Source organism: Aspergillus homomorphus, assembly GCF_003184865.1.
Source record: "Aspergillus homomorphus CBS 101889 unplaced genomic scaffold BO97scaffold_47, whole genome shotgun sequence".
NCBI classification, from domain to species: Eukaryota; Fungi; Ascomycota; class Eurotiomycetes; order Eurotiales; family Aspergillaceae; genus Aspergillus; species Aspergillus homomorphus.
In genome coordinates, this window is record NW_020291933.1 from 185,747 (window position 1) to 213,026 (window position 27,280).

Sequence of the window (27,280 nt, forward strand, 5' to 3'; positions counted from 1 at the left end):
CAAATGTACGAGTGACATGCATGTGGTCTGTGTATACGCTATGAACGCAAAGATGGTCTAACACTGGACTAAGAAGACTAGACCCAGACACATGCCGGTACTGTCCCCAATCATAGAGATAGGCGAAGGAATGCACTAACGCAGGAACTAAGTCTGGACTATTCCATCCTTCAAGATACTGAGACTTATCTCGTCATCTCACCACCCCTCACACGGCCATAGTGACTCGCCCCACAGTTCTTCTAATCGCACGGACAGCACCCAACAAAGCCTCTTTTGCTCTGGCCCCCGGGATCGAATGACCCTCACCGTGCACCAGCACAAGCCGCTCCTCAGGATCACAGAGCGCGCACAGCCGCTCGCTTCTATCCCTCCAAAGGTCATCATTGGCCCCCCAGATATGCGCCGTCGGCAGCCCGGCCAGGGGGGCCGGTCTGGTCGTGTCTGGGTCCGGATCCAGAAGACGCACCTGGCCGGCTTCCTCCAACGCGACTGGATCCAAAGGCGCGCCGCCGCAGAAGAAAATAGCGCACTTGAACGGCAGCGGTCGCTGCGGATGCTGCGCCGCCTCGCGGATCAAAAAGGTGGCTGCTAGCGCTCCGCCCAGCGAGAAGGCGATGAGCCCATCGTACGGCCCCTCCAGCTCCAGGAATCGAGTCAGGTCATTCAGGGCCTTGGTGAGGGTTTCCGCCTTGTCATGTGAAAAGTAATCGTAGTAGGCTCCGTCGGTGGGGAAGAATGTTACCAATTCTGTTTAGTAGACCTCCCCCATGGGCGCTGTTAGCCAGCTGTCCATCGGATTTAGGCTATGGCTGACTGACTGCTGTTCACATACCTGGCGCCAGGGGAGCCGGGATGGTCCCCTCCACAAAGTCATACGTATGGCCGTCATTCAACAACTCGTGTCGTATGGCGGCTAATTGGGACTCCATGATCTAGGCAAAGTTGGCGTGATTCTTCGATCAGGGCTTGGGGCATTTACCTCACCGTTCGTGCCCCGGCCATGGAAGCAGAGGAAGCGCATTGTGTGCGACGGGATCAATAAACAATGAATTCCTTTGTCAATGCACGGGAGGGAGGATGTCAGAGTTGCAGGTGAGACAGTCAATACATCGGCGTAATTTATAATTTGAATTTCTTTTATGTGGGTGGATCAAGATATCAGCAGGCAGCGACAATTGTTGGCAGGCTGACGGGGTGACGAGATACTGCGAAAGATCTAAAGATGCACTAGGAAAGGGGCCTCGGACTATCTAGATAAGCACAATATCCACCTCTCTTGGCGTACGGCGAACAAGAAACAACTTAGTATTAAGATTCATCGGGCCGGACCGGATTCAATCCTCGTAGTGCTGCCAAATTGCCAATGCTGCCAACCCCCACCCCACCCCCGATGGCCCCATATTTCTTGGCATGCAAGCGACGGGGCCAAAATTTGATAAATAGATTGTTTCCCATTATTGGACTCACGTAAGACACCTTTTACATCCATCCACTTGTTCTGCTCTTTGGCCCCCTCCTTCCCCTGCGCCTCAAAGGCCAACCGACCTGACCTGGTTGGCACTCAGTGGCTGCAATCATTTGCCCTTACAAGGTAATGCCACGCCATACCGTAACGCTGGCTGGACCCAACATGGCTATCTGTGGCCTGTGAAGAGCACTGGCATGTGTGCTAATGCACCTGCATACATCACCTATCCCTGGCCCGTGCAGCATCGGAACAGACGGCAAGGTACATGTACCTTCGTAACCGCCGATTTACCCTCGCTATCCACCTGGATTGCAGTTTTCCGCATGCATCGCCTGCATCGACGTTGCATTGACCCCGAGCGTGGACCGCCAGCATGGCAGACACTACTAGCACGCAGTATTCGACCGAGTATCTCAATGAGACCCAGCAACCCATGTTGATTGCCGTCACAACGGTCTTCGTAGTTCTCGAGACTGTGTCCCTGGCGTTGCGGTTTGTGTCGAAGCGCATAGGTGGGATACACCTCGGCTGGGACGATGCTCTCATGGTTCTTGGATATGTCTTTTGCATGGGTCTCAACGCCAGCTGCTATGGTCAGTGCCTTCATTCCATGCCACTCCCCTTTAACCTAGACTGCTTTGCTCACTGTGTTTTCAGATGATACTATCCGCGGTGGTCTGGGTCTTCATAAAGCGCAGGTTGAGCTGACCGACCCTAGCAAGCTCATTATCTGGGGTCACTATATCATCGTGGTTCCCCTGGTCTACTTTCAGGGTGTGAACCCGCCCAAACTGGCGATCATCTACCTCTATCTGCATATATTTACGAGCAAGCGCACGCGCATGCTTTGCTACGTGGTGGCGGCGATACTGGTAGGAAACTGGCTCGGGACGACGGTAGCGGGCTTCCTAGCCTGCCGGCCGTTGAGCTACTTCTGGACGCATCAGGGCCAATGCTTCAACATCAACGCCTTTTTTCGTTGGAGTGGACTAGCCAACATCATCACCGACTGCATCATGTTGGTGCTTCCGATGCCTATGGTCTGGCAACTGCAGGCCTCTCTCCGGCTCAAGAGTGGTATCATGTTGACCTTTCTCCTAGGTAGTGTGTACGTTGCTTCCCTCTTTCCTCGCCTTACCTTTTTTCCAGTTTCCAGTATTCGTTATCAACATCCATCCCTTCAAGCATGGGACCATAGCTGACATATTCCGTTTCGCTGCGGGTGGCTACAGCGGCCTCTTCTCATCCATTTTCCGCTTTTACGAATTCTTCGTCACCAACGCGGAGGTGGACGAGACCTGGTCCGGAACGACGTTCGTCATCTGGTGTGTCATCGAGGCCGGAGTCTACCAGATCGCCGCGTGTTTCCCCTCGTATCGCCCCTTGGTCAAGTTCATCGGACGCCGGGTGTTGAAAATGACGACCAGAGACTCGACGGCCGATCATTCCTCGGTGCAGAAACCCTCTCGGGCCTTGGAACGGAAACAATTCCGGTCTCTCACAGGAGAGGTGACGGCGGCGGACGAGGAGGATGGGGTCGGACTGGTGACACTGGGTAATTATCGGGCCGACATCGAACCTGGTACAATTATGGTGGATCGCAAGTTCAGCGTTAGCTAGGCTAGCTGGTTGGATTAGGGCTGTGGGGATTTTTTCTTGTTGTTCCCGGCGGGTCCTGGATGGGTTTGGGTAATAGGCGTGATTAGGTGAATGGTGCTCTTCATATGTAAAGTATAATTACCAAGAATGCTCGGTCTCATGGTTTCAGTGTCTCAACGTATTCATTTCTGACCCTGGAGAAGGGAAGAGACAGGGGGGACGACATTACACTGTTCAACTCTTGCGAGGGAGGGGGGGATGGGGGCCTATCAGTCGAATGTTGCGAGGAATCTCACTAAAATCTCACCAACATCGCACTAGAAAATCTTGCATAACTAAGTCCTCACTAAAATCTCACATCAGTGGGCCCGCCTAGTCCAGTCCAAACCGGCTATTCCGTTGCCAATGAAGGACAAGCATGAGTGGCTTATTCCTCCTTTCGAGCGATCTCACATCAGCCCTGAGCCCTTTCAAGACAATCGAAGGGTGTTTCCGCCCCGTCCGCTGGCCCCTCCACTTCAGACCCCACCATTAGCCCTAATTAGACCGGTGTCATGCATGCACTCTCAATCAACTGACACTGAATGATATGTTTTTTTTACCGCCGACCCCTGTCCGACTAACTTGACCCCTCAGTGCAATCGGCTCCGACTCTCCCGTCCTGTGAGATGTGTCACTGTCCCTGCCCGTTCTCTCCGTTGCATCTCTCAGCCTTCAGCTGCCATAGCGAGGTTAAATAGCCTGTACCCTCTTCCTGCGTACATTATCTCACTCAGCAGCTGTTTCCCTACTTCTACTTCTAATTTACAATGACTGTCCCAATTTCGGCTTCAGACTTCAACCCTCGAGATCAATTGGTCCCACACATTGTCGACCACTACGCGAGAGTTCAACCCGAAGATGTCTACGCCGAGTACCCGCGCAACGTGTCAAGTCTAGAAGATGGATACCAGGCGATAACCTACAAGGCCCTAGCCAACGCCATTGACGGGATTGCGCATTGGCTGGTGAAACAGCTGGGCCCCGGCCATGGAGAAACTCTGACCTACGTTGGCCCCAATGACTTGCGGTATCCTGCTTTGGTGTTGGGGGCTGTCAAGGCTGGCTACTGCGTAAGATCCTGGCCCCATCTGCGTGAGACGCAAGCAAAGATTCCGAACTTTCGCTAACGGCAATGACAGATGTTCCTGACGTCGCCGCGTAACAGCGCGCTGGCTCATCAGACTTTGTTGGAAAAGCTTGAGTGTACGAGGCTGGTTGCCCCAGTGCCACGTCCGCCGCCTGCTGCCGCGATCCTAGAGGCTGTGCCGTCGCTCGAGGTCTACGATGTTCCGAGCGTCGAAGAGCTTCTCACCACCGAGTACCCTCATTTCCAGTACGCCAAGACCTATCCGGATGCTGCCCGAGAGCCCCTGGCTATCATCCACACCTCAGGGTCGACGGGCATTCCCAAGCCCATCGTGTGGACGCACGACACCGCGGTCAAACACATGCACATGCAAGTCCTCGAGCCACCCGCTGGGTACGAGAGCCAGCACCAGTGGGGCTTTGGCAAGCGGATGTACATGATGATGCCGCCCTTCCACGCGGCCGGACTGGGCCATTTCCTCTTCGTCACGATGCACGTAGGCATCACGCTCGTCCTCCCGGCCTCGGGGGGTCTGCCCACCGCGGCAGGAATGGTGGCCTCGCGCAAGCAGACGCCTTTCGAGGTCGCCTTCGTGGCGCCGTCCATTGTCTCGGAACTTGCCCAGTCCCCAGAGCTCCTGGACTTTGCTCGCAACCACGTCGAGTACATCGCCTACTGCGGCGGTGACCTCCCCCAGGCCATCGGCGACACGGTTGCCGCGCAGATCAAGTTAGTCAGCCAGTACGGTGCCACCGAGATGGGCTTCATCAACTCGATCCACTCGAAGACCGATCGCGATTCACGCAAGGACTGGCGGTACATCAACTTCCACCCGGAGGTAGGGATCGAGCTGCAACACGTCTCCGGGGATGAGTATGAGATGGTGCAGGTGCGCAGCCCACATCGCGAACGCCACCAGTTCCCGTTCACGATCTTCCCCGATCGACAAGAGTATCACACCTCCGACCTGATGGTCCCCCACCCTACGAAACCGGGTCTGTGGCGCACCACGGCGCGTATAGATGATGTTATTGTGTTTCTTAATGGGGAGAAGACGAATCCTGTCTCAATGGAGCAGTATATCGTTTCCGCAAACCCGGAGGTGACTGGTGCGCTGGTGACCGGGGCGCAGCGCTTTCAGGCTGCACTTCTCGTGGAGTTGGGCCGTGCCGAAGCAGGGTCGTTGGGGGTCAGCGAGCGGGCCGCGATGATCGAGAAGCTCTGGCCGAGTATCCAGCATGCCAACGCTGAATGTCCAGCCCACGCCCGTATCGCCAAGAGTCACATTCTCTTTACTACGCCAGAGAAGCCTATGCTCCGCGCTGGTAAGGGTACCGTGCAGCGCGCGGGCACGGTGTTGCTGTATACCCAGGAGCTCGAGGCGCTATACGCCGACGCCGAGAAGTTGGCTCAGCATGACGCAGGTGAGATCGTTGGACCTGGCAGCGTAGAGGATGCTGTGCAGGTGGCGGAGTATATTCGCGCGTCAATTCTTAATATCACGGGATGGGATGCGGAGAAGCTGTCTGATACGGAGAATTGGTTCAACCTTGGTCTGGACTCGCTCCAGGCGATAACAGCCACGCGTGTGCTGAAGCAGGGTCTCAATCTCCCTGACCTGACCCCTAATCTGATCTACCTGCACCCGTCGGTGACAGAGCTTACCTCTGCTGTTCAGCAGCTGCACCAGCAGGGAAGAATGTCCACGGAGCAGCAGCAGCAGGCGCTCCTCGCGGAACGAGACCAATTGCTGCAGGAGCTCATCAGCCAGGTCGAGCAACCCAGCCATGCTGCCGCCGATGAACCTTCTGCAGACGCGAGTACAAGCCCCAAAGCACACACAGTGATCCTGACCGGCTCCACAGGCCAGCTAGGAACATACATCCTTGACGCCCTCCTGAAGAACCCCTCCGTAGCGCACATCCACTGCCTGAACCGCGACGAGAGCGCCGCAGAGCGACAACACAAACGCCTCGCAGCGTACGGTCTGACATCACTGACAGACAGTACCAGCACCCAAACGCGCGTAAGCTTCTGGACGACAGATCTGAGCAAGACCGACCTCGGATTGGCACCGCACGACCTCGCGCAGCTACAGCAAACCGCCACGCTGATCATCCACAACGCGTGGACAGTGAATTTCAATCTCTCTTTAACTTCCTTCAAACCGCACCTGCAGGGCGTAGTCAACCTGATTAACTTCGCAGCCCACAGCGCGCAGACCCCGCACCTCTTCTTCCTCTCCTCCATCAGCTCGACAATGGGCCACCACACCGAATCCGGCCTCACGCCCGAGACGGTGATCCACACCGCCGTGCCGGGCCCGAACGGCTACGCCAACAGCAAGTACATTGCGGAGCATCTGCTTGGTCACGCCGCGCAGCAACAACCGCAGATGGGGCCCTCGTTCGCGTTCGCCCGCGTCGGCCAAGTCTGCGGCGCCGTGCGCAGCCCCGGTCTATGGAATCCGGCCGAGTGGTTCCCCAGCCTGGTGCGAAGCGCCCTACACCTCCGCGCATTGCCAGAAAGTCTGGGCCGAGCACCCCTCGACCAAGTCGACTGGGTTCCTATCGATCTCTTGGCCGAGGTGCTCGTGGACCTGGCTGTCCTCGGCGGTTCTCCTGCAACAATTGGTTCCGTCTCCACGTCCAGTACAGAGTCTCGACTCAAAGTCTACCACCCCGTCAACCTCCACCCCCAACCCTGGCCAACGACAATCCGCCCCGCCGTCGCCGAGGCGCTCCTCGCTCTCCGACCCGATGAACCCATCCAAGATATTGACACCATCCCACTGCGCGAGTGGGTCATGCGTGTCCGACGGAATATCGAGAAAGCTAGCGTTGGCCGTAACGGTGTCAAGAAGGGAAGCGGACTAGCTGAGAAAGAGCTGCAGGTGCTGCTCGAGCGCAACCCCGCAGCCAAGCTGTTGGAGTTTTTTGAAACGCTGGCGGACGAGCAGACTGCCGGGCCGGAGAACGCGTTGGAGACGGTGCGGACGGCGGCGGTGAGTGCGCGGTTGCATGAGGTGTCGGGCGTGCAGGCTGAGTGGGTGCGGAAGTGGGTTGGGGAGTGGTTTGGGGTGGCTTAATTCACCTAGTACCTAAATACTTCTGTCTGGTGTTGGGGATAGGACTGTGGCTTACTTAAGTTGAGGTCTTCATGTGATGTATTCGGGGTATATCTGAAGGTAATATACCCGAGGCAAATAGCGATGACTGAGAATGAGGAATGGAAAATGAGATTCATCAGAATCACGGTCTAGGACTATCTTTTCTCAAGGCGTTAGTAGATATAGTACGTCCGCTTGAGAGTATTCCTGCTTTGATTCCCTTGGACTGGCTTGCGGGAAATGGTGGATTGTCTGGCATCGTGGACCTAGGACAGGAGGAAGGGGAGTAGGCAGGCTCAGAGTTGAGGTATGGGTTCCACTGGCAAGGGCTGTAGATCTGTACTAGGAACTCTCTTCCCTAATACCCGCTCCGTTCGCAGCAATCGAGTCTATTTTCATCCATAGTTAGTTAATTGGGTGGATCTTTGAGCAGACCCATACAGTCAGTTCACTAAATTCAGCCTCAAGCTAAAGTCCCGTCCCGACAATGCTAGATTGTTAATATTGACTGTAGACAGAGATACCATCGCCGACAGACCCTGTTAGTACACCCTTCCTCACACAAATAACAGTCTTGAGTCAAGTGCAATATACCTAGCTATCGGCTCCTGGATATTGCATCGTCATCGCCACGCCAAGACTCTCGGATACTTTCGCCAAATGTCCCCGACCCCAGATCGGGATATGCTCTTGGCCCAGCAGACTTCGGAAAACCTATCACTGATACAGATAGAGAAGCTAGCCTGTGAGACTCTCAATGCTGCGTTTTGAGTTTGATCAGCATGGGTACCTTGAAGGGACACTGTCGTCCAATTAATCTGAAGATTTAGGGGGGTGATTCAGTACTCCATAGCATGTCCGCCACTCTAAGCTACAACCACCAAGAATAGCATGGCTCTCTTACATGTGCATGAGCATATTTGCGCTGATAATGACTCATATAGGCCTAGGCATGAGTGTTGGATCGGGTGATCGGGCTCAATATAAAAAGCTGCTGGCATCCGGCACATCGGACAATCCCTCAAAAGACCTTAGCGAACAATTACAGCCCTGCACATCTCTCAACAATTTTCACATCACACAATCTACCCAGCACATACCTGAAGGATGTCTTCACCAAAAGACTACGACGCCCTCATCATCGGCGCAGGCCCAGCCGGGCTCGCGGCTGCCACCGCGCTCGCCCGAGCATGCAGACGCGTGGCGGTGTTCGACTCGCAAGAATACCGCAACGAGGGCGTCGAGGAAATGCACAACGTTGTACTCCACGACGGCCAGAAGCCAGCGTCGTTCCGGACTGCTGCCGTCCAGGACATCTCAACCAAGTACCCGAGCGTCCGTTTCTTCAACACCGCGGTTGAGACCGCGGGAGTATCAACAGCGGAAACGACTGTCGCGACGGCATACCCATTTCATGTCACAAGCACCGGCGGAAATACTTTCCGGGGGTAAGAAACTGATTCTCGCTACCGGAAGCAAGGATGTCTTTCTCGATATCCCGGGGTATGCAGAGCTGTGGGGGAAGAGCATGTAAGAAGAGATCGCAGCCCCACGCCACAGCCCCTGCAACTAACGCAATCATTCGTTAGCGTTCACTGCTTGTTCTGCGACGGCTTCGAGAGGAGGGATCGGTCCGCCGGGATTCTGGGCCTGGAATCGCTACACAACCTACCTTCCATCCTCATGGCACGGCATATGTCCTCTGCGTCGGTGACAATCTTTCTGAACGGACAGTCCCCGGACAACGAGAAAGATAAGGAGGCCCTCCGCGTGGCAACTGCGCGAGGTTGTAAGGTCGATGACCGGTTGATCCGACGCCTGTCGCGGGACCCTGCAAACGACGGCATCATCGTTGAATTTGTGGATGGGGCGCAGTCTCGGATTGGGTATCTCTTGCACCACCCTCCCACTGTGAACCGTGCTTCTGGTTTGATTTCTCGGCTTGGCTTGCAGCTCGTGCAGCAAGGTGTACATGTTCAGATCAACCCTGAGGGAGAGACTAGTGTAAGAGGGTGTTTTGCGGCCGGCGATACGGCGACGCAGTGGAAGATCGTCTCGGTTGCTTTGGCGGATGGTAGGTTCTTCTTCGTTCGGGTTGTCCGCGTGAGGAACTGACAGATCATGTTTTAGGTGCAAGGGCTGGCATTATGGCGGCAAGACAGCTTGCGATGGACGAGGGTCTATGTTGAGCCAGGGGATGAGATGAAATAGCATAGGTCGGCAGCGGTGTGACATTGCGGCATGTTTGTCAGGAACATTTGAGATGGTTGAGTCATCGGAGGACATAAATAAGGGATGATGCTCGATGAGGAGAAAATGTACCTACGGACTTAGGGCTATTGGTACTTCACTTCATAACAGGCAGTGTTTTGCCCGCGGCTACTTCCAACACGCGCGACATATCCACTAGTCAGACGTGCATTCAATATTAGGCTCTATCTGTAACCCCCTTGGTAGTTTTTCCCAAAGTAAGCACGGATTCAAGGTAGAACGCTCCTGCCGTAGAATACAACGTGGATGCGAGACTATATTTGTATTTCGAATGCCCCGCGAATCCATTTTGCAGTAAACAACACGCAAATCCTCCTCAAGTTCTTTTTTTAACAGAAAGTCTCATCTCTTCGTCTCAGAACACTACTCAAAAATGTCCACTACAGCTAGCCACGAATCCCCAAGCCTCACACCGGCCGTGAGCGGCGTCCCGAATGTTTCCGTTGATGTCGCTCAGCTGAGCTGGCAAAAGGTCGGCATAATTGCCGTTATTGTTCTGGTGGCCGTTCTGGCCATCACAGCGATCGTGTTCCTTGCGATTTGCGCTCACTGGTGCCGGGCGAAGATCCGGCAGCGGTATGTAGCCCATCTTCTGCCTACTAGGCTGCTGAAAAACTCCCCCTCGCATACACGGATGCTAACGTTGCCATAAAAAACAATATAGATTCGGCCCCCCGATCGCTACATACACACCTACCAATGCGCACGAAGCCATGGAACTCCAGGATTTCTACTCTCGTGGGGGTCAGTTCTGCCGGATATGACATGCTGAAACGGGGCGCTAATCCTTTGGGTCCTTTAGCGAGGTTGTCTCCAGGTCGCGCGGAACAGGAGCAGACGGGGGGTGCCGGGGGTGGCGGAGATGATGGTCTTGCTGGTGCGGGCGGTGGCTCTGGCGGTGGTGGTGCTGCTGCTGGCGGTGGCGGTGGTCAAGGGGAGCGCCGCTCTTTGACAAGGCTCGGCCATCTCAAGGGAGTTTTCTTCGGGCCCAAGGGATGAAAAGTTGGATTTGCACGATGGGAGGCGCGGTGCACAGCCTTTTCTCCAGTGTTTGAGTTTTATTCGTTTGTTTGTCTGGGTGGAAAAATTGTGCAAAGAGCGCACACAATGTATATCTTAGAATAGTATATCTTACTGTATAACTGCTAACCTTACAGGGATGCACCAATGGCTCTCGTCACTTCATGGCAACTATTGCAACTAACTTCGTTTTTATTTCAAAGAGTCGCTCTATGTTGCCAGCTATGTAAGTGCTTCCTGAAGCAGGGGTAAGCAAGCCCACATCGGCCCTGTTCCTCCTCATGGCCGTTCCTCTCTGCGTGGGCTCCTATTTAATGACTTTGCGGGACGTAATAGTTCTCCTCTACGCATCGTTTCCAGTGTCAGGTCCCAAGGCTCACAGGCCTACCAGTTTCCCGCTTTGATGATTGGCCGCAGCCCCATAGCAACTACCTCACGACAGCAAAACGGGGCTGTAGCTAGCACGCACAATCCCAGAAATACGCATCCAACAAGGCCCGCTCATAGCTAGTTCTCGGACCTTTTCGCAAATCGAAGGCGGCGTGCATAGGGTCGAGCCTGAGCTCGGTGGGCTCGCCACCATAGCCCGTCGCACTGTTGCAGCATACACAATAGGAATAGCAGTGGCCGTAATGCTTGACTGTGGCCTCAGGGTTCCGGGGCCCGGAGCAGCAGCCGCAGTTCCTGGCACAGCAGCCCCCCATTCTCGCACATTGGTTTCGCTGCCAGTTGGAGAGGTGCCAGCCGGGCTGCTGCCGGCGGGCACGCAGAGCACGTTTCAATGGTCCATCCGGCAACGAGGTCTCTTGGAGAAGGTACTTGCGCTCCGCTTCCCATACCACCTGATGATTGTGCTCTAGCTCCTCTATGATCTCTTGCACGTGATCCCATACCTCCACGAGATCAAGGATCTGATCAAAGCCATCTGTGGTCAGGATCGTGAAGCATCCGTCCAGCAGTACGCGGTTGAATGCCTCCTCCTGCAGCCTGAAAATCAACTCATTTTCCGAACTGATCAGCTCGTGAACCGCTTTCCACACCTTGGGGGGAGGGGGAAACCACTCATGTTGCTTGCGGCGGAGCTTCTGTGCATCGCGTACTTTGCCGTGGCGTTCGAGCTGGGCTTCGAGTTCAACCAGGAGGGCTGCTGCCTTGGTAACAACAAATGCTTTGGTGCGTTCGAACATGTTTTCGGAGGTCTCTCACGAGCGAGGATCATGCATTTCGGCAGATTTGTGCGCTTATTCTTAGTGGATTTGGAGGGGTCATATAGCTGTGAGCATGCGCTCGCTCGTCATCATTACCGGCACCGCGGGTTGGAAACCGGAGTGGACGGAAACCCCTTTCTTTTCCGTACTTCGTCTATTTGGATGCTGCACACATTGCGGAAGACATATGTAAGCGATTCAGAAACATTCATAGGAAGTTTGACGGTTTATCTTGGCTGAATTAATGGCTGGGGAAGTGTTAGACTGTTATGTTTGCAAGTAACGTGTCTTCTCCCTCAGCTCGGAAGTCCTTGTGGTACGTGTTTCTTCGAGCCTCCTGAATAGCTTCTTTACTTTGGTCTATCAAGGTATATGTTGAGCGATAGTTGTCCAAGACCGCTTGCCAGAGTACACCATAACCTCCATGACTCGAGTAATTGTGTGCCGCATGTGCACTATCAATGCACGCATAACTATTTTATGCATGACACGTGATCCGTGACATAGAGCTGCATTGCGCTTTTCCACTACTATTTGACTTATTTGCGGGAATCTTGTCAATTGAACATATCAGAGCAGTTATTCCCGATTGACCTTCTCGGGTGATAAGACCAACCTAAAGATGAGTCGAAGCATGGGCTCTCGCTTCCACACTTAGCGTGGTAGAAAGAGGTTTCTTTCTTTGGTTGTATAGCGTGAAAAAAACAACAGCATCAGCAATCATTTCTATTAAGCTTTAACTTTTCCCGACAAAAGCACGCTTTAAAGCAGATAGCTTATGTCTCACAAGCACGCTACTCAGTATAAGGAAGATCAAAACACGGCCCTGGATTCTGTTTCCGAGTCGCCGTCCGCTCGACCTGCGACATCTCGCGCACCAACTGCCCCATCATACGCCCCTCCCTCTCCTCCTGTCCTGCAGCCGTAGCAACATGCCCTCTGTCTCGCTCCTCCCTTAAGCCACTTCCCATCGCCCGCATCGACGCCGACCCCGAGGCATGTTCCTCCTCATCCTCATCCTCGACCCCCTCCCCCGTCCCCCGATCAGCTCGTTCCTGCTTCTCCGCCAAAACAGCAGCAGCAACCTTCTCCCTGCACCCCCGCTCGTCGACCTCCCTGGCAATAACAGCATAATGCGCCCGACGATACACACCAAGGGTACTCAGCCCCAACCCAACAACCTGAAACCCAAACAGCACAGGCAACGCATACGCAAGCATGGGATTACAGCCCGCGGACCAGATATCAACCAGCACCTGAAACACCGCATGCGCAGGCAACGCATACGCCCAGCGGTAAAACGCCGGCGCCAGCTCAAACGGCAGCAAGATCGAGGTAGTATTCAGCACGATCCACGAGATCAGCGCCATGGGCACGAAGGGCGCGGGGATCCAGACGGTGAACACGTCCAACACTAGAAAATTGACGTGCGCAAACAACCACAGCGCCAGCCAGGTCAGCACGAACTGCGCCCCGCTTACCTGCCACCCGTACTTGAAGGCCCAGACGGCGCCCGCCGTGCACAGCGAGCCCAGCATTGTGTACGTCCCGGCTAGGAGCTGTCGGATGAGTGCGATCCGGTGCGGGGCCACGGCCGTGTAGAGGTGGAATTGTTGGTAGACTGTGTTGATGTACCCCAGGTAGAAGAACTCTTGGATCATGATTAGGATGATTACGAGGGTGTTGTAGACTAGGCGGGAGCCTTGCGTGGTGGGTTGGATGTTGATGGTGCTCAGGGTCCAGGGTGTTGTTAGGGTTGTTAGGGTTGTGGCTGTTGTTGGGGCGAGACTGAGGTTGAGGGTTTGCGTGTAGGCTGTGCGCGCGGCGTCGGCGAGTGTCTCCATACTGCTGGCGATGGCGGAGTCGACGACCGTCGAGTAGCGCGCTTCATTCCATACCAGCGTCAGGATGTCGCTGGCATTGTGCGGTGTTCCACCCCCCAACGCGGCGGCCAGCTGGTTCGAGGCGTTCGGACTCGTGTACAGCCCGCCCCAGTAGTCGATGCCGCAGACAGCAGAAGTGATGATCTCGGGCTCGGGGTAAGCTGTCACCGGATGCTCCGTTAGGGTTGGGAAGCCCGGCCCGCGCAGCTGCTGGTACGCAGTGCGCACCGCGGCGCCGATCGCCCCGCCGTCGTAGTCCACGAACACCACGTTTAGATTATGCACGTGCGTGGTCTGCTGGAAGAGCGAGCCGAATAAGTAACAGAACAGGCCCAGGAACAGCACCTGCAGCACCACCAGGTTGATCCCCGCTGCCTTCAGCACCGCCAGGCGCAGCGGGCGCACCGCCGGGTCGTGGATGCTCGCGTGCTTTTGTCGGCGCGCTCGCGCGTAGAATGCCATGTGCGCGGACTGATCTTGGGTTTGAGTTTCAAGGAGAATGTTATAGGAGTTTGCCACAAGGTGGTGCGGCGCTTCCTAATAACTGTGATCGGTAAGGGTGGGGCGGAGGGATGTGGCATCCTTATCAATATATGCTCTGATGAATACGAGCCTGCCGCCAACCAGCGTCGCCCACAGCGAAGCGGTGATTCAGATGCCTTCTAGACGATCCGGATCGGGTCGTTCTTCGTCGCAGCTCTGAAGCTTACCATTTGCCCATTTGGGATGGATGACAGGTCACGTGTGGTCAATAGCAATAAGGGGCTGCGTTGCTGGTAACGACAATGGGCGTTGGAGTCGGGACATTTAATTAGCTTAGCAATTCTTTTCATTGCGCACAGATGCTTGGAAGAGTCCATCGATGTTTGTGACTATGTCTTTGGTATCGTATCTCATATTGTGAAGTGCCAGGTTGACTGTTTTGAGTACAATAGGTATCTCCAGAGCGGGTGCAAACACGCCGAGTATTATTGTCTGCGATGGAAAGTCGGTTATCCTGGGCTGAGTTAACGACGCGCAAGTAGTATCATCACTGACATATTTGAGCACAGCAATTGACTTACATTGTTGTGAACATAAGAAAACTCAAGCACAAAATATAATCGCCAAGTGACTAAGCCAGAGCACGGTGCTTGTTTCCATCAACACCATTACATCTAACCCGAACTCACAGCTCATATTCATTCATCCCGCATTACCATCATGTCACCTATCTAACCCGAACACCATAACCAACAACCCATCACCGAACATCATGCCCAACAACCGCATACCCATCCTTCATCCTCATCCCCACCGCACCCTCACTCGGTGTCTGCGTCTGCGTCTGCGTCTGCACGTGCCCCAACTTCTCCAACTCCAACCCCACCGAACTTGGCACCATGCCCTCAGGATCATCGCTCCTCCACATCCCCAATCCCATATACGCCGCACGATGCAGCACCAACGTCTCCTCCAGCGCCCATTGCTCCCGCTTATACTTGTACCGGCCATTGCCCCTTAGCCAGCCGACCACCGTATCCACACTCAGCCCGACCACGATGATCACCCCGCAGACAGCCACGGTGAGCGCCAGCCCCAGCACGGAGAAATTCTCGTAGCCGGCGGCGTTGTAGACGAGCTGGTTGGTGCATTGGAGGCGTGCGTACGCGTTCAGCGGCGCCGTCACGTTCCACCCCGTCGACGACTGGTCTAGCAGCGACGTCGCGGGAAAGTTCTTGGGCGCCGTCGCCCATTCCACGGCCCAGGCTTGCTCCTTCGCTAGCGAGGTCGCGAACCAGGTTGTTACTTCTGTTTGCCATTGGGTTGGCGGGATTGAGAATTGGACGTTGCCGTATGCGATTGCCGAGGCTGCGTTATCTGATTAGATTGGGATGACTAGGTGAATGAGGCTAGAAGAGGAAGCAGCTGCACTCACCGTTTAGTGCTGCGCCGCCGCGCCCGTTCACGTTGGAGAACATGCTCCGGTCGTTGTTGCCAGACAAGAACCGTCCGATCGTCGCGATCTGGTGCACGTTGAAGCCCAGGAATTTGGTCGGGTCGACGTTGAAGCTGGACAGCGACGTGCTCAAGATCCCGCCGAGCTTCGTGCACCCTGCTTCGCCGGGGCGGTTGGGGTTGCAGATCTGGTACTGGTCCGTGCAGACCAGCAAATTCACCTCGTAGCTCTTGGTCCACGTTGACGACGTATAGTTGGTCCCGTCGACGGTGTAGTTCTGCTGCTCGAGCGCCGTCATCCATGGGTCGTAGCTGGGTCGGAGGTAGTTGATGTTGTTCTGGTTCAGCATCATCATCGTGATGTCCGAGTCGGATCGGTTGATGGCTGCCGCCGGCTTCCATGATTCGAGCCCGTTCAGAAGGCCCGAGGGGTCCGACTTGGCGAACACGGCACTGCGCGTGGTCAGAGTGGGGTTTGCTCCGTCGGCGATGGGCACGTACCTCAGTGTGTAGCCCACTCCATCCACGCTTGGAATCGGAGTGTAGGAGAATGTGAAGTTCAGATACTCTTGTCCCTGGTAATATTGTCCTCCCGCATGGATGTACACGACCTGACCCCAGGTTGAGTCGTTCTGAACGACCCCTAGCCCGGACCCATGCTTAATCGGGGCGCAAGTGGTGACCCGTCGGTACTTGATTCGATTGCTCGGCGGTGCGTTTATGCCGAAGTCCTCGTGCGAGTCGAGTAACCCTGTATCCATCTGCAGGGCTGACTGGCCGTTGTACGCGCACAGGTCGTGAGAGTAGGGACAGGACGCATTCGGGTTCGTGGTGAATGGTATGCTGGGGCGGACGTAGGTGCTGCAGTCCAGCTGGCTGGCATCTTCGTGGTAGCACCGGCGGACGTAGGTGGCCGCGTCGTAGGTATCTTGCAGACTCTTGGTATTAGCCACTGTTACATCTGTGGCGTTGAATTCATAGCCCCCACAGCCTGGGCCGATGATGAGCGTCGACTGGCCGGCCGTCTTGGTGATGTAGCTTGTGAACAGCCCGGATACACCGAACAGGATCAAAACGAGGATGGGCAGGATTGCGACGGGTAGGGAGCGACCAACAGCCCGGAGCTTAGATGCTGTCCGCCCGGAGTCGAATGGTAGAGTGATCAGAGCCCAAGCCGCCGCGGCTGCACCTTTGTTGCGCAGGATCACCTGTCGTTGGTAGTGAAGAGCATCCCGTCGCCGCGTGGGTTCGGTGGTTCCTAGTTGATGTAGAGCAAATCCCAAGATACCCCAGAACAGGCTACCGGCCAGTGAGACCAGCATAGCGAGGAAGGCGCTCAGGACTCCGGAATTTTTCTGTGACAAAGTCAGAGTGGCTCCCCGAATCGCGCCCTCGGACCAGTTGATCCAGACTCCCGTGTAGGTGTAGAGCGCGGCAGACATCGGTCTTGTCTTTTAACCTGGTAAACGAAGAGAACGAAGACTTGGAATCCTTAGAGCGCGAAATTTTGGCGACATGCCGCCTCTCTACGGGATCAGGGGTTCTCGCGGTATAAGTGCTCAGCTGCTAGACAGACAGGATGCCTTTCTCTAGAGCCTCTTCTGGGTGTTAAAGACGTCAGGCAGCGGGTCCAGGAACACAGCCTTGTTCGGTCGGTTCAGGGCTTAGCACGGTAGGTTTGAACAGATGTCTACCTCGATTGATGTGGTAAACTCCAAATCCAATCGCTTGAAAAAGCATTTCCATGGGGTCTATACATTAACATCGTTGCCCGTACAGGTGGCTGAGGCCCCTATATTAGATTTGCCAATCTCTGGGGTGCAAACTCGGGATTAATTGGTGGCTTGGCTGGGCTGCAGGGTTCTCTTTCGTATACCTGCATGATACGAGACCCGGGGCCCTCATTCTCCGTTTGTTGGGTGCCCGGAGGCTTCCTCACGGGACCCGGCTCTGGCCAGGGGTAAAGCGCCTTATCACCTCACACTAGGACGAGGATAAAGACAACGCTTTGCGATCAGTCGCGACGATGATACGAAGCGTAGCTGGCAAGTCCCGTTTTGTGCAAGCCAACCGTGCAGTGGGCAATATGTCCACTTCGTTGAGTCCACGGGATCCCTTGTTCACTGGCACATTCATATCCTCCCTACGCTGTACTGCGAATGTGGTTGGGGTTCTTGGTCCAGCCTAGCGGTCTGAAGCAGAGACTGTCTGACTGGCGTTTCTTGTGCAAAATGTCATTGTATCCCTGTGCGTGCCAAGCACGAGCTCCAGCAAACCCGAGATCTGAACTCAATCGGGAATCCGCTTCCCGTGACCCACTCCAAGCATGGAGTCTAGCTGTTCGGATGGGTCCAGGTCATATAGACGCAATGATTTTTTGCTGAAAGGTGAATCTATGATGCACTGCCTGACTGCATGATGCCCTCATCACAGCAAATTCCATTCTTTTTCGCACTCAATCAGTGTTTGTTGGGTTGTTCAGTTGTCTGCCGGGGTTGTTGATCCCTCTGGGGTACCGGAATACGAGATGTGGTGTTGCACCCGAACGAAAGCAGGAATCGTGGCGTTGGGCGTGCTGATGTCGGGAATCTCCCCCAGGCACCCTTCCATCAGCTGGACATATCGTAAATGTGCCAGACAGTCACTCGAGGGCGGCATTCAGAGCAATTCTGGCGTACATACTAATTGTAGATTTGTAAATTCGAAGAATGACGTCTGATTTGGATACTGATTGTGCGAGGTGGTGGGCAACGGGGACCGCCTTGAGCCATTTGCACTCGTGACCAAAGCGTTACTCCTTTTCTAAGACTTTGGTGAGGCTGAGGAGAGAGGACGATCGCATGCATGGGCTGCAATGCGCTCTTGGAAGCTGATGTCGCATGCCACTTGATACGGGCCGCGGGAGAGACGCGCACGCAGCCAGCAGATGGATTTGATTCGCACGTTGCGCGCACAGGCCTTTCTCAGCAATTTTCTCACTGGCAGATCAAAGTTAAACTAGGTGTTAAGGTGAGAGAAGGGGAAACGCTCCCTTTGCAATGAGTGGATGATTGATTGTACAGTACAAGTAAAGTTGTCGAAGAGAGACAGGAACGAGGAGAACAACTCAGCCCGTGGCCCGTGATTTAGGTGCCTGATGACTGCCTGAGGTCGTCCAACAGGCGGTCAACTTTCTGCCGAGTCCGCCAGTCAACCAGTTTCAGACGTGGACTATTTTCATTTCACTTTCACTTCATCACTCTGGTGTATCTACCGTCCTGCTCAACCAGCTTTGACTCCTGTGAAGCTCGCTTGATGGCTCTGCTTTTACCTGCATCACTAACTGCCGTTCCCAGCCACTCCGCTATCTTGCCTCAGTCATGGCTCTGGAAACCGATCGCCTCGAAGAGAACATGACATCTGACAGGTTGATACTGTCTTACCACGCATAGTACTACGCGGGGAAAAAGGGGGGAAGGTTTCCAAGCTCGAGAGGCTAAAACTCATCATCGCATCATCCCATGCTGCTGGTCCTTGTTCATCTGAAGCACTGTTGTCGGCGAAATATCATATTGATAGTGCTCGTGGTCGCCACGCCCGCCATCGCTGCCACAGAGACCGCGCCTCTCTCGCAAGCTGTTTACAGTGTTCTCGCCCCTGCCTTTGGCTAATTTATCATGACATCAAGGTCTAAGAATCAAGCGGGAGCTGTCCGCCCCCACGAGTTTGAAAAGTTCGAAATGACCTCTCTCGGGACTGTCATGGTTCGAATCCTTTCCCTGCTTCGAGAATGCGCATTCCGCGCTTTTCATACCCTTCTTTTTACAGCATGGCCAAGTGTCGTTCCGTCCCGAACGATTCCGAATCGCGATGGGTGTTATCCGTGGAATGATCATCACCTACTGGTGTTCGGATTGCTATTAGCACCGCTGACAGGAACTAATCCATTAGCCCGACACTAAATCTGTGTAGACTCACTCCAACCCCTGCCTAGTGCCTGGTATCTTTTCCCTATTGGGAGAGCTGATTTTGTTACCGCCTTTCCCCTCATCGAGATAACAAATCCAGCCTTGCGTTCTTTCTGCCACATATCTCTCCTTTGCATCAATCATGCCCTCTAATTCTGTGAAACAGCGCCAACCCCGTGGTAAGCGTTCCAGAACAGGCTGTCGGACATGCAGAGTTCGGCGAATTAAATGTGACGAGGCACCCGAGAGGTGTTGGAATTGCACCTCTACCGGGCGAGTCTGCGACGGATACGAGTTATATCGCCTTCCTTTTCCCGCCAAAGACAAGAGGAACCGCTTTCTCCCGCTTGCACCCTCGGTCAGCAACAGCGTTCGATGGGTGGTAACATCGGATGAGCGTCGTTGTTTTGCGTTCTTTTGCGACCGTACGATTTCTGATGCTCTGGGCTTCTACGACTCTCAACTATGGGAACAAATCGTTGTGCAAATGGCCAATCAAGAGCCTGCCGTCTGCCATGCCGTGATCGCCTTAGGTGCCGCACACCAAGATATCATTTTCCGGGGCTTGCATCTGTTCCCCAGCAGTGAACGGAAGAGGGGTGTTTGGTATCTCTATTCCCTAGAGGAGTCTGCCCGCGCCTTTGAGCTTCTACGTCGACGGAACACCCAAGATCCGCAGATGCGGCAAGTGATGCTACTCTGCTGTCTGCTTTTCGTTTTTCTGAACTTGGTCCAACGAGACTACGACACCGCCTTCCGACACCTCCGCGCTGGTCTGCAGGTTCTTACCGAGCTCAATTCCAGTGGCCTTCCCCTTTTTGGAACCTCGGCACATATTCCCGTCGATCCGTGTCTCCTTGCGGCCTTCGCCCAACTTGAGACTCAGTCGACCCATTTCAGCGTCATCAACCTGCAGCTCTGGGACCACCAGCTGGAATTCAGTCAGCCCAGAGACAATGAAAGTGACCTGCTGCACCAGAGCGTCGACGAACGGCGCCGGATGATCGAGCCTCTCATCAATGCCATGTTCAAGTTCTTCAAACGATGCTGGACCGAATCCGAGAGCGAAATCGCCTCCCATTACGGAGAACTCCAATCCATTCAAACGCGTCTGATATCCGAGGTCCATCGTGCCACGCTGTCTTTTGCCAAGTTCTACGCTGTCAGATACGCGTCGCTGACTCGTAAACAACAACGCGGCGCCGATTTGATCAGGCTATGTCTGTTGACCCAGTCCGTCGGTCTCCGGACTTCCTTGATCCATAACAATCCGGAGCTTTTGCTGCCATTCACGCCAGACTACGCAGCCCTTTTATCTCAGTCGAAGAAGATCATCGCCCAATTCCCCGACCGGCCTACTGTCATGGTCGACACGGGCGTGATCTTGCCGCTGTACATTGTCGCCGACGCCTGTCAAGATCTAACTTTGCGCTGGGAGGCCATCCAGGTCCTCCGGGACTGGCCGCATTACGAGGGTCCGTATGACTCAGTCCTAGTGAGCATCATTCTGGCCGAACGCTGCCGGGTCCAAATGCGCGCGCGTGTCCACAACGAATTGCGCGCCCTTCTTGATAATGAACAGCTGTCCCATGCGGCTTTCGAGTCAATGGTTGAAGCCGAGCTACGGGCGCAGATGAGGATAGTTATTAGCCAACGAGGCGATGGTGATGACACCCGCCCAGTTGGCAGCCAAACGCAAACGGAAGCCGACGTTGAGGCAGAATTTTCCCAGGCCATGAGCTTGGAGTGCCAGAAGTGGACATGCATTCGTAGGATCAAGAAGCTCAAGGAATAGGGATTGATATTTTCGACATCCGGGGTTGATTCAGGAACCTCGTGCCGAGGTAGTGAGGCAGGTCAGTCATGTGACCCGCTAACAGCGCCTGCCATATAGATCTAAAGATAGCAAACACTTATAACATTTGGCTCGATTCATATTATTGCTCTAGGTAATCATCCACTGGCTCCCTTTGGCCGGTGCTTGCGGTGGCTGTTCTGTTGGGCTAAATTCTGCCTTGTGGCTATATTGCCATGATGAACTTGCGTCGAGCTATATATTCTTGTTCCGGAAAGCTAAGCAACCGCGTCACGGAGACAACAGGCTACGACAAAACCAAGGTGAAAAGATTTATATGTGCACATCAAATAAACCCTTCGAATGAAATGTCAATCTGAGCGTTCTAAGTGAACTCGAAATTATACAGGTATTTTAGTCGCGTGGCTGTCCCCCGACTCAACCGTTCCCGAAGATGCCATGACGTCAACGATCTCGATGGGACGATAATCGCGATAATCACGATAAGATAGCAGAATCTCCGCGTTGAGCCCCCGACGTCATTAATTCCCCCCGCGTCGGCCAGCGGATTCCCTCTTGCATCAATTAGTCATCGCCCCGACACCTCACATCCCACGTCACGGAGAATTATTCCAGGATCTTTTGGAATGCACTCATCCCAGACCCAGAACAATGGGTCTTCAAGGCACACCGCAGACATATGCGGCCAAGCTCCTGCGCGGTGTCGGCCGCGCCGTCATGGGCTCCATCACCAAATCGCACCCCGACGAAACAGCGCAATGGCCGTCGCGCCATGAAGGGCGAGCGATCAAGGTGAACATCTACCGACCGGCCGAAGACGCGCTGCAGACTCCCAGTCCCGTGCTGGTGAACATGTGCGGCAGCGGCTTCATCCTGGCCGGCCACGGCACCGACGACGAATACTGCCGCTTCATCGCCTCCAACACCCCCTACACAGTGGTGGACCTGCAATACCGCCTGGCGCCGGAGCACCCGTTCCCGGCCGCCTTCCACGACGTCGAGGATGTCATCCGCCACATCTTGGGGCACCCGGACCAGTACGACCCCACGCACCTCGCGCTGTCGGGCTTCAGCGCCGGCGCCAACCTGGCCCTGGCCGTCTCCGCCGTCAGCGACTTCCCGCGCGAGACCATCCGCGCCACCATCGCCTTCTACCCCTCGTGCGACCTGGCCGAGGACTTCTCCGAGAAGACCGCCCCGGACCCTTCCAGCCGCCTGCAGATGCCCGCCGGCCTGTCGCGCTTCTTCCACCGCTGCTACTTCCCCGCCAGCGACAACGACGCCGACGACCCCCGCATCTCCCCGGCCCACGCCTCCCCCGAGAGGTTCCCCGACAACCTCGCCGCCATCACGGCAGCTCAGGACCCCTACGCCCCGGAGATGGAGAAGATTGCTGCCGCTGTCGAGGCGCTACCCGGCCGGAATGTCGTTGTCAAGCGCATGGAGCACTGCCCGCACGGCTGGGATAAGCGCGTCAAGAAGGGGACTGTCCAGGCGGAGGCCAAGCAGGAGGCCTACGAGCTCGTCGCGCACTTTTTGTCCTCGATATAAGATTTCTCGTTGTAGATATCCTCTTTTTTTTTCTTGATTTTGGTTGTAGAGATATTGTATATATCTTTTTCTGAGCGTGCAAGTCGGTAGGCTTGGCTTGGTGACGGTATAGACTACATTAGTTTACATACGGTCGTGTGACAGTCATATTCCGAATTCGGTAAGTTCTATATTAATTGCAGTGGCCGAGCCACCCCGAGTCCAGCGTATACTAGAGCCACTCTGAAGAAAAGCACACGAGTTGCTTATGCGGCTTGCATGCCCACCCGATTAGACAGAATATTCTCTTAGTGCCCTCACCCACCCACAAGTGAGAGGGAACCGACCAAGCTATGACAGACCGAAAATCCGAGGAAAAATGGGAAAAAAAGAAGAAACAAAAACAAAAAGAAAAAGGAAAAAGACAGAGGAGGAAAAAGAAAGTCGAGCAATATCCACTGAAAATCGCCCCAGCCATCCCGACCCAACAATCAAGGCGGAGGAACAGGGCAAGAGCAATTTCCCATACTACTCTGCTGTCTACACCACAGCCGCTTATATCCACTCCGACATTGGCGCCCATACTCCGGACAGCAGTCGCCATTCCGCAGAAAGACCTCCGTCGAGCAGAGCTCCATCGCGTCCTTCCTCTTGGTCCAGTCGATCAGGATCCGGCCCTTGGCGTCCTTGTCGCCGATGTGTGTGTCTGTCGTGCCGCAGTGCGGTGCGGCGCCTTCCTATTCACATTCGCACGCTGTCCAGCCTTCGTGACAGCAGACGAAGGCGCAGCTGCTTGTATGAAGGAGAATGTCAGTTGTCGTTGAGAGCATGAGTCGCCACCCAAGCTAGGTCCATTAGATGAGCTCGTGCTTCCGTTTGTTCCTATCGAGAATGTTTTCGTCTACCGCCAGCCAGCTGAGTGCTCTCATCTCACACTCTCCCGATAGAGCGTTTGCACCAGGCGCTGTTATTTCTTCTCGATGATCCCCCATATCTGACCGGCCGCTTGCAAGTCAATCCAGAATCAAACGCCCCTGAGATTTTCCGCATCGGAACGGGTGCTGAGCTTCGTGAAGCCCGGTGCAACCTCCCACTCGACACTCTCGTTCCCACCGATCGAGCAAACGCCCGTCTTCTGATAACAGACCTGCCAGGCGATGACACCGCGCTCACGGCTTCCTTTGATCCAGCCATGGTTGGAATGAGTCGAAAATCTTACTAGCCGTCCAGCACACTCGATTCAGCTGTGGTGCAGTGGCGCTTGGAAATCGCCTGCATCGCATTGTGTGTGATGCCAGGGGTTACTTCCAGCTGGTCCATAATCCGGCAGAGCTCTACCGGAACTTGCCTTCATTGGCAAATTCTTCTCTCGCGTGTCAGCCCTGGATCCGGTCATAATATCGCGATATCAGCGTGTTGTCGCTTCACGAAAGACCGGAGGCAGTTCGTTGCAAGCCCACCACATACTCCATCAAGCAAGAACTGCAAATACTCCGTCGGACATGATTGCGAAGAACTCCAGCAAGTCGGCAGACTCTGCCTCGCAAATCGTAGAGCAGCCAGCCCAGGGCCCCATCACCGGGCGAGTCTTGCGATTCTTTCGAGACCAGCCCCAGGAACTAAAGCTGTCGGCAACTGCTCCAAGCGCAAAAGGTTGGGTCTCCACCTTCGAGTTTCTGACTACATACCTTTACCAGGCTATGTACCGCGCGCGAGTCCAGCTGCTTCGACCTCAAGGTGTACCCTCTTCCCAAGCAGCGGACCGGATCTCGCGCGGAATCTTCGCCTCCATCGACATGCGTGGCCCCAGTCGTCTAAGTCTAGACTGACTTTACTTCCTCAACGCCATTTGTACGTGTTATGGTACTTTTCCCCAAGAGCTTCTGGAGGACGGTGCTTTGTGGGCGGTCACCAAGACGCTGCACGACCTCATCCGCGCTCCGGATGCGCAGCAAATGAAACAGACCACATGTTGGCTCGCCCTCCAGCCAGACAAAGGTCGCATTTGACTTCCGTATGTCTTTGCCAACGTTAACTTCACTGTTAGCCAGTGGTCTGGGTTTAAGATATACGTGGGCGTCGATTTCGACGTAGACGATATGGGCTAACCGATTAACCCGATCCTGGTGTCTCCGCCACTTACGGAGATCTCACGCGTGGACGCGCTAGCGATACGACTATCAACCGAGGAGGACTTGATGTCGACGGTAGAGGACGGTGGCAAGCCCACTGCGGACGATGTCAATCTGACCCTTTCAGCATCGCTGTGGCCGGCCCTCGACGCAGATGAGGAAAATCGGAAGACTTTGCCTGAGAGTAGAGGTATGTACTGAAATGCTTAGCCGCTCTACCTCTTCTCCTTTCTTCCTTTGAATGGGCTTCTTAGTTCGAAAATGTGTTTCGCGTATGTAGTTGAATTGTTTATATTTCGTGCCTACAGTTTGGACAGTGGAGTCAGAAAGGCAGGCGGTTTGGAGCAGTTGCCTTTTCGGGCCAAACTGCCTCCATTTCCTTCTTTTCCTTCACTTCGTCTCCCTCTTCTACTGCCATCCACATCTCCAGTTTGATCCCTCCGAAGTTCGGTGACCGTGAGAGTACGATCCTACTCCAGTTCTTTCGAGTAACTATGATTTCCTCGCGTCAACCAACCTCTGCATGCTTATGAAGTGAACGCGTCACGCAAGCAACAACACCGGACTGTCTCCCGGCCGAACCTTCCCGCTGGTCCGTGGCATTTGTCCGAAGCTAGGCAATGATCGCGATGCCCAAGCAAATGAGCAAAGGCACGCAGGACTGTCTGCCATGTGAGTACTGATGTTGTTTCCATCCACGGGAAATCTATGAAGACAGAAAGAACAAGAGTGGAGTAAGCGTCTTGCACACGCTCTGGATGTTATGGTCGCCGCCGCAAAGTCCGCTGCTCGTACCCTTCGCCCCCCTCAAGCGTATGCGTCCACTGTGCCCGACGAAAATCTTCCTGCATTCCGCAGGGTGAAGTCCACGATGATTCTAAGTCAGATACAGGGCCTCCACTTCGCACAAGGATTGCCGATATGCCGCATCTTGTCGCTTTCTTTGGGGCCCTACATCGACTGCGACGGTGTGTCGGGGCCTCCCTGAGAGCCAATACTTCGTCCGATCCCGACTATAGGGCGCGTCCCGAGCCTTTCTCTCAACTCGAAGCTATACCAAGCACCTATGCGCCTGTTATCCAGCTACTCCATTCAACTAGTACGAACCTAAGAGGATCTTGCTCGAGTAACGTGATTGCTGATCCAGTTACCGCGGCAGGTAGGGGAGACATCGAGGCGCCGCAGTATCAAACAGGGCAATCGCACCCTGATGATGATCCGGATTCGCTCACACCAGTGAGCGACGCACCTGTCGGTTCTCTGGGAAATGTGTAGAGCTCTAACCCTCTGACTCTGAGATCGTTGAGATCTTCTCAACGCGAACCCAATACTGGAGGACTTGGCGCCAGGCGTTTGGCTGGCCTGGGGGGAGGAGGAAGATAGCAACCTGGAGCAATTCGCCACCCGCGCTGTCTCTGCGCGAATCCAACCATACTCAGCAGCTTCCTTCTATGTTTCGCTCTCAGTACAGAGTAGTTCAGCCGGTTTATCGACCCGGTGGAACGTTGGATGCTTGCGGAAGACGGCCGTACGCCGGATCAACACGACTTCCAATGCCTGATGGCTCTCGGCCTTTGTCTATTTAGTGCCCTCCAGCCGCGTCGGGCATGGCCCGTCTACCGGAAAGGGAATGCACTGCTTAACTGGCTGGAATTCGTCGGTCGCGTCGGCGATTAAAAGCCCTCGACTCGATCTTCTGGCAGCTTTTCGGTGCGGCGGACTGTTGGGTGAGTCTTCTCTTTGGACTTCCTTATTCGGTGCCTGATCATTTCTGCTATCTGCCAAGCCCCTTCAATCGAAGAATCAAACTCCGTCATTTTCCACCACCGACACATGACCCTCTTGGACAAGAAAGTCATCGACTGCCTGCAATCCCCGGCGGGCTTCTCATTTTCTGCTCTCGTTAGCGTGGAGGAAGAGATTGGTCGCGTTACCGGTCAGCCCATCGAGAACTATCTGAGTATGTCGCACATCGCTGCAATGCTGTGATGCAAATGAACGAAGCGCCTGTCTGTATCGCATCACCGAAGTCTGCCAATTGAAAACGTTCTTATATCTCCCTTTATTCTTACAGAGCTGTGATCCGCGTCAGAAGAAATCTGGCTAAAGCCCACAGCACGCATTACGACAGAACGGCTTGCCTAAGCAGCGCCCGGTCCCTGCTCCAGGCATATCTTGCGCTCTATGACATGAACCCCAGCGCCGCGATCATGGACAACAGCATAAA

General features: G+C 54.7%; 11 protein-coding genes across 11 annotated transcripts; 7 read left to right on the forward strand and 4 right to left on the reverse strand.

Moving 5' to 3' along the window:
• Positions 1-208: 208 nt before the first annotated feature.
• BO97DRAFT_354025 (uncharacterized protein) lies at positions 209-932 on the reverse strand (the record flags this gene model as incomplete). The annotated part of the gene is made up of 2 exons (XM_025692076.1): positions 209-750; positions 836-932. The coding sequence occupies 2 exons, from the start codon at positions 930-932 to the stop codon at positions 209-211; spliced, it is 639 nt and encodes a 212-aa protein (XP_025547666.1).
• A 547-nt stretch (positions 933-1,479) lies between these two features.
• Positions 1,480-3,288, forward strand: BO97DRAFT_473011 (uncharacterized protein). The gene is made up of 3 exons (XM_025700202.1): positions 1,480-2,064; positions 2,129-2,579; positions 2,704-3,288. The coding sequence occupies exons 1-3, from the start codon at positions 1,845-1,847 to the stop codon at positions 3,089-3,091; spliced, it is 1,059 nt and encodes a 352-aa protein (XP_025547667.1). The 5' UTR covers positions 1,480-1,844; the 3' UTR covers positions 3,092-3,288.
• Positions 3,289-3,721: 433 nt separating this feature from the next.
• Positions 3,722-7,429, forward strand: BO97DRAFT_446137 (NRPS-like enzyme). Its single transcript, XM_025698619.1, has 2 exons — positions 3,722-4,182; positions 4,252-7,429. The coding sequence occupies exons 1-2, from the start codon at positions 3,880-3,882 to the stop codon at positions 7,285-7,287; spliced, it is 3,339 nt and encodes a 1,112-aa protein (XP_025547668.1). The 5' UTR covers positions 3,722-3,879; the 3' UTR covers positions 7,288-7,429.
• A 986-nt stretch (positions 7,430-8,415) lies between these two features.
• On the forward strand, positions 8,416-9,740 carry BO97DRAFT_437604 (FAD/NAD(P)-binding domain-containing protein; the record flags this gene model as incomplete). Its single annotated transcript, XM_025697861.1, has 4 exons — positions 8,416-8,679; positions 8,762-8,838; positions 8,898-9,382; positions 9,670-9,740. The coding sequence occupies 4 exons, from the start codon at positions 8,416-8,418 to the stop codon at positions 9,738-9,740; spliced, it is 897 nt and encodes a 298-aa protein (XP_025547669.1).
• A 212-nt stretch (positions 9,741-9,952) lies between these two features.
• On the forward strand, positions 9,953-10,578 carry BO97DRAFT_417671 (uncharacterized protein; the record flags this gene model as incomplete). Its single annotated transcript, XM_025696492.1, has 3 exons — positions 9,953-10,155; positions 10,244-10,323; positions 10,382-10,578. The coding sequence occupies 3 exons, from the start codon at positions 9,953-9,955 to the stop codon at positions 10,576-10,578; spliced, it is 480 nt and encodes a 159-aa protein (XP_025547670.1).
• A 479-nt stretch (positions 10,579-11,057) lies between these two features.
• Positions 11,058-11,786, reverse strand: BO97DRAFT_417672 (uncharacterized protein; the record flags this gene model as incomplete). The annotated part of the gene is made up of 1 exon (XM_025696493.1): positions 11,058-11,786. The coding sequence occupies one exon, from the start codon at positions 11,784-11,786 to the stop codon at positions 11,058-11,060; it is 729 nt and encodes a 242-aa protein (XP_025547671.1).
• An 815-nt stretch (positions 11,787-12,601) lies between these two features.
• Positions 12,602-14,287, reverse strand: BO97DRAFT_460606 (SNG1 family protein; the record flags this gene model as incomplete). Its single annotated transcript, XM_025699347.1, has 1 exon — positions 12,602-14,287. The coding sequence occupies exon 1, from the start codon at positions 14,150-14,152 to the stop codon at positions 12,602-12,604; it is 1,551 nt and encodes a 516-aa protein (XP_025547672.1). The 5' UTR covers positions 14,153-14,287.
• A 1,295-nt stretch (positions 14,288-15,582) lies between these two features.
• On the reverse strand, positions 15,583-17,070 carry BO97DRAFT_398097 (uncharacterized protein; the record flags this gene model as incomplete). The annotated part of the gene is made up of 2 exons (XM_025694170.1): positions 15,583-16,081; positions 16,130-17,070. The coding sequence occupies 2 exons, from the start codon at positions 17,068-17,070 to the stop codon at positions 15,583-15,585; spliced, it is 1,440 nt and encodes a 479-aa protein (XP_025547673.1).
• A 2,954-nt stretch (positions 17,071-20,024) lies between these two features.
• Positions 20,025-21,480, forward strand: BO97DRAFT_408322 (uncharacterized protein). The gene has a single exon (XM_025695827.1). The coding sequence runs from the start codon at positions 20,063-20,065 to the stop codon at positions 21,368-21,370; it is 1,308 nt and encodes a 435-aa protein (XP_025547674.1). The 5' UTR covers positions 20,025-20,062; the 3' UTR covers positions 21,371-21,480.
• Positions 21,481-21,988: 508 nt separating this feature from the next.
• BO97DRAFT_408323 (alpha/beta-hydrolase) lies at positions 21,989-23,017 on the forward strand. The gene has a single exon (XM_025695828.1). The coding sequence runs from the start codon at positions 22,043-22,045 to the stop codon at positions 22,940-22,942; it is 900 nt and encodes a 299-aa protein (XP_025547675.1). The 5' UTR covers positions 21,989-22,042; the 3' UTR covers positions 22,943-23,017.
• A 1,406-nt stretch (positions 23,018-24,423) lies between these two features.
• BO97DRAFT_428347 (uncharacterized protein) lies at positions 24,424-26,328 on the forward strand (the record flags this gene model as incomplete). The annotated part of the gene is made up of 5 exons (XM_025697286.1): positions 24,424-24,739; positions 24,800-24,892; positions 25,091-25,243; positions 25,946-26,152; positions 26,213-26,328. The coding sequence occupies 5 exons, from the start codon at positions 24,424-24,426 to the stop codon at positions 26,326-26,328; spliced, it is 885 nt and encodes a 294-aa protein (XP_025547676.1).
• Positions 26,329-27,280: the final 952 nt, after the last annotated feature.

Coding starts and splice junctions, on each gene's coding strand:
- BO97DRAFT_473011 (XM_025700202.1), top strand. CDS start 1,845: ATGGCAGACACTACTAGCACGCAGTATTCGACCGAGTATCTCAATGAG. Junction 2,065..2,128: donor TCTCAACGCCAGCTGCTATG/GTCAGTGCCTTC, acceptor CTGTGTTTTCAG/ATGATACTATCCGCGGTGGT. Junction 2,580..2,703: donor ACCTTTCTCCTAGGTAGTGT/GTACGTTGCTTC, acceptor GGGTGGCTACAG/CGGCCTCTTCTCATCCATTT.
- BO97DRAFT_446137 (XM_025698619.1), top strand. CDS start 3,880: ATGACTGTCCCAATTTCGGCTTCAGACTTCAACCCTCGAGATCAATTG. Junction 4,183..4,251: donor CTGTCAAGGCTGGCTACTGC/GTAAGATCCTGG, acceptor CGGCAATGACAG/ATGTTCCTGACGTCGCCGCG.
- BO97DRAFT_408322 (XM_025695827.1), top strand. CDS start 20,063: ATGGCCAATCAAGAGCCTGCCGTCTGCCATGCCGTGATCGCCTTAGGT.
- BO97DRAFT_408323 (XM_025695828.1), top strand. CDS start 22,043: ATGGGTCTTCAAGGCACACCGCAGACATATGCGGCCAAGCTCCTGCGC.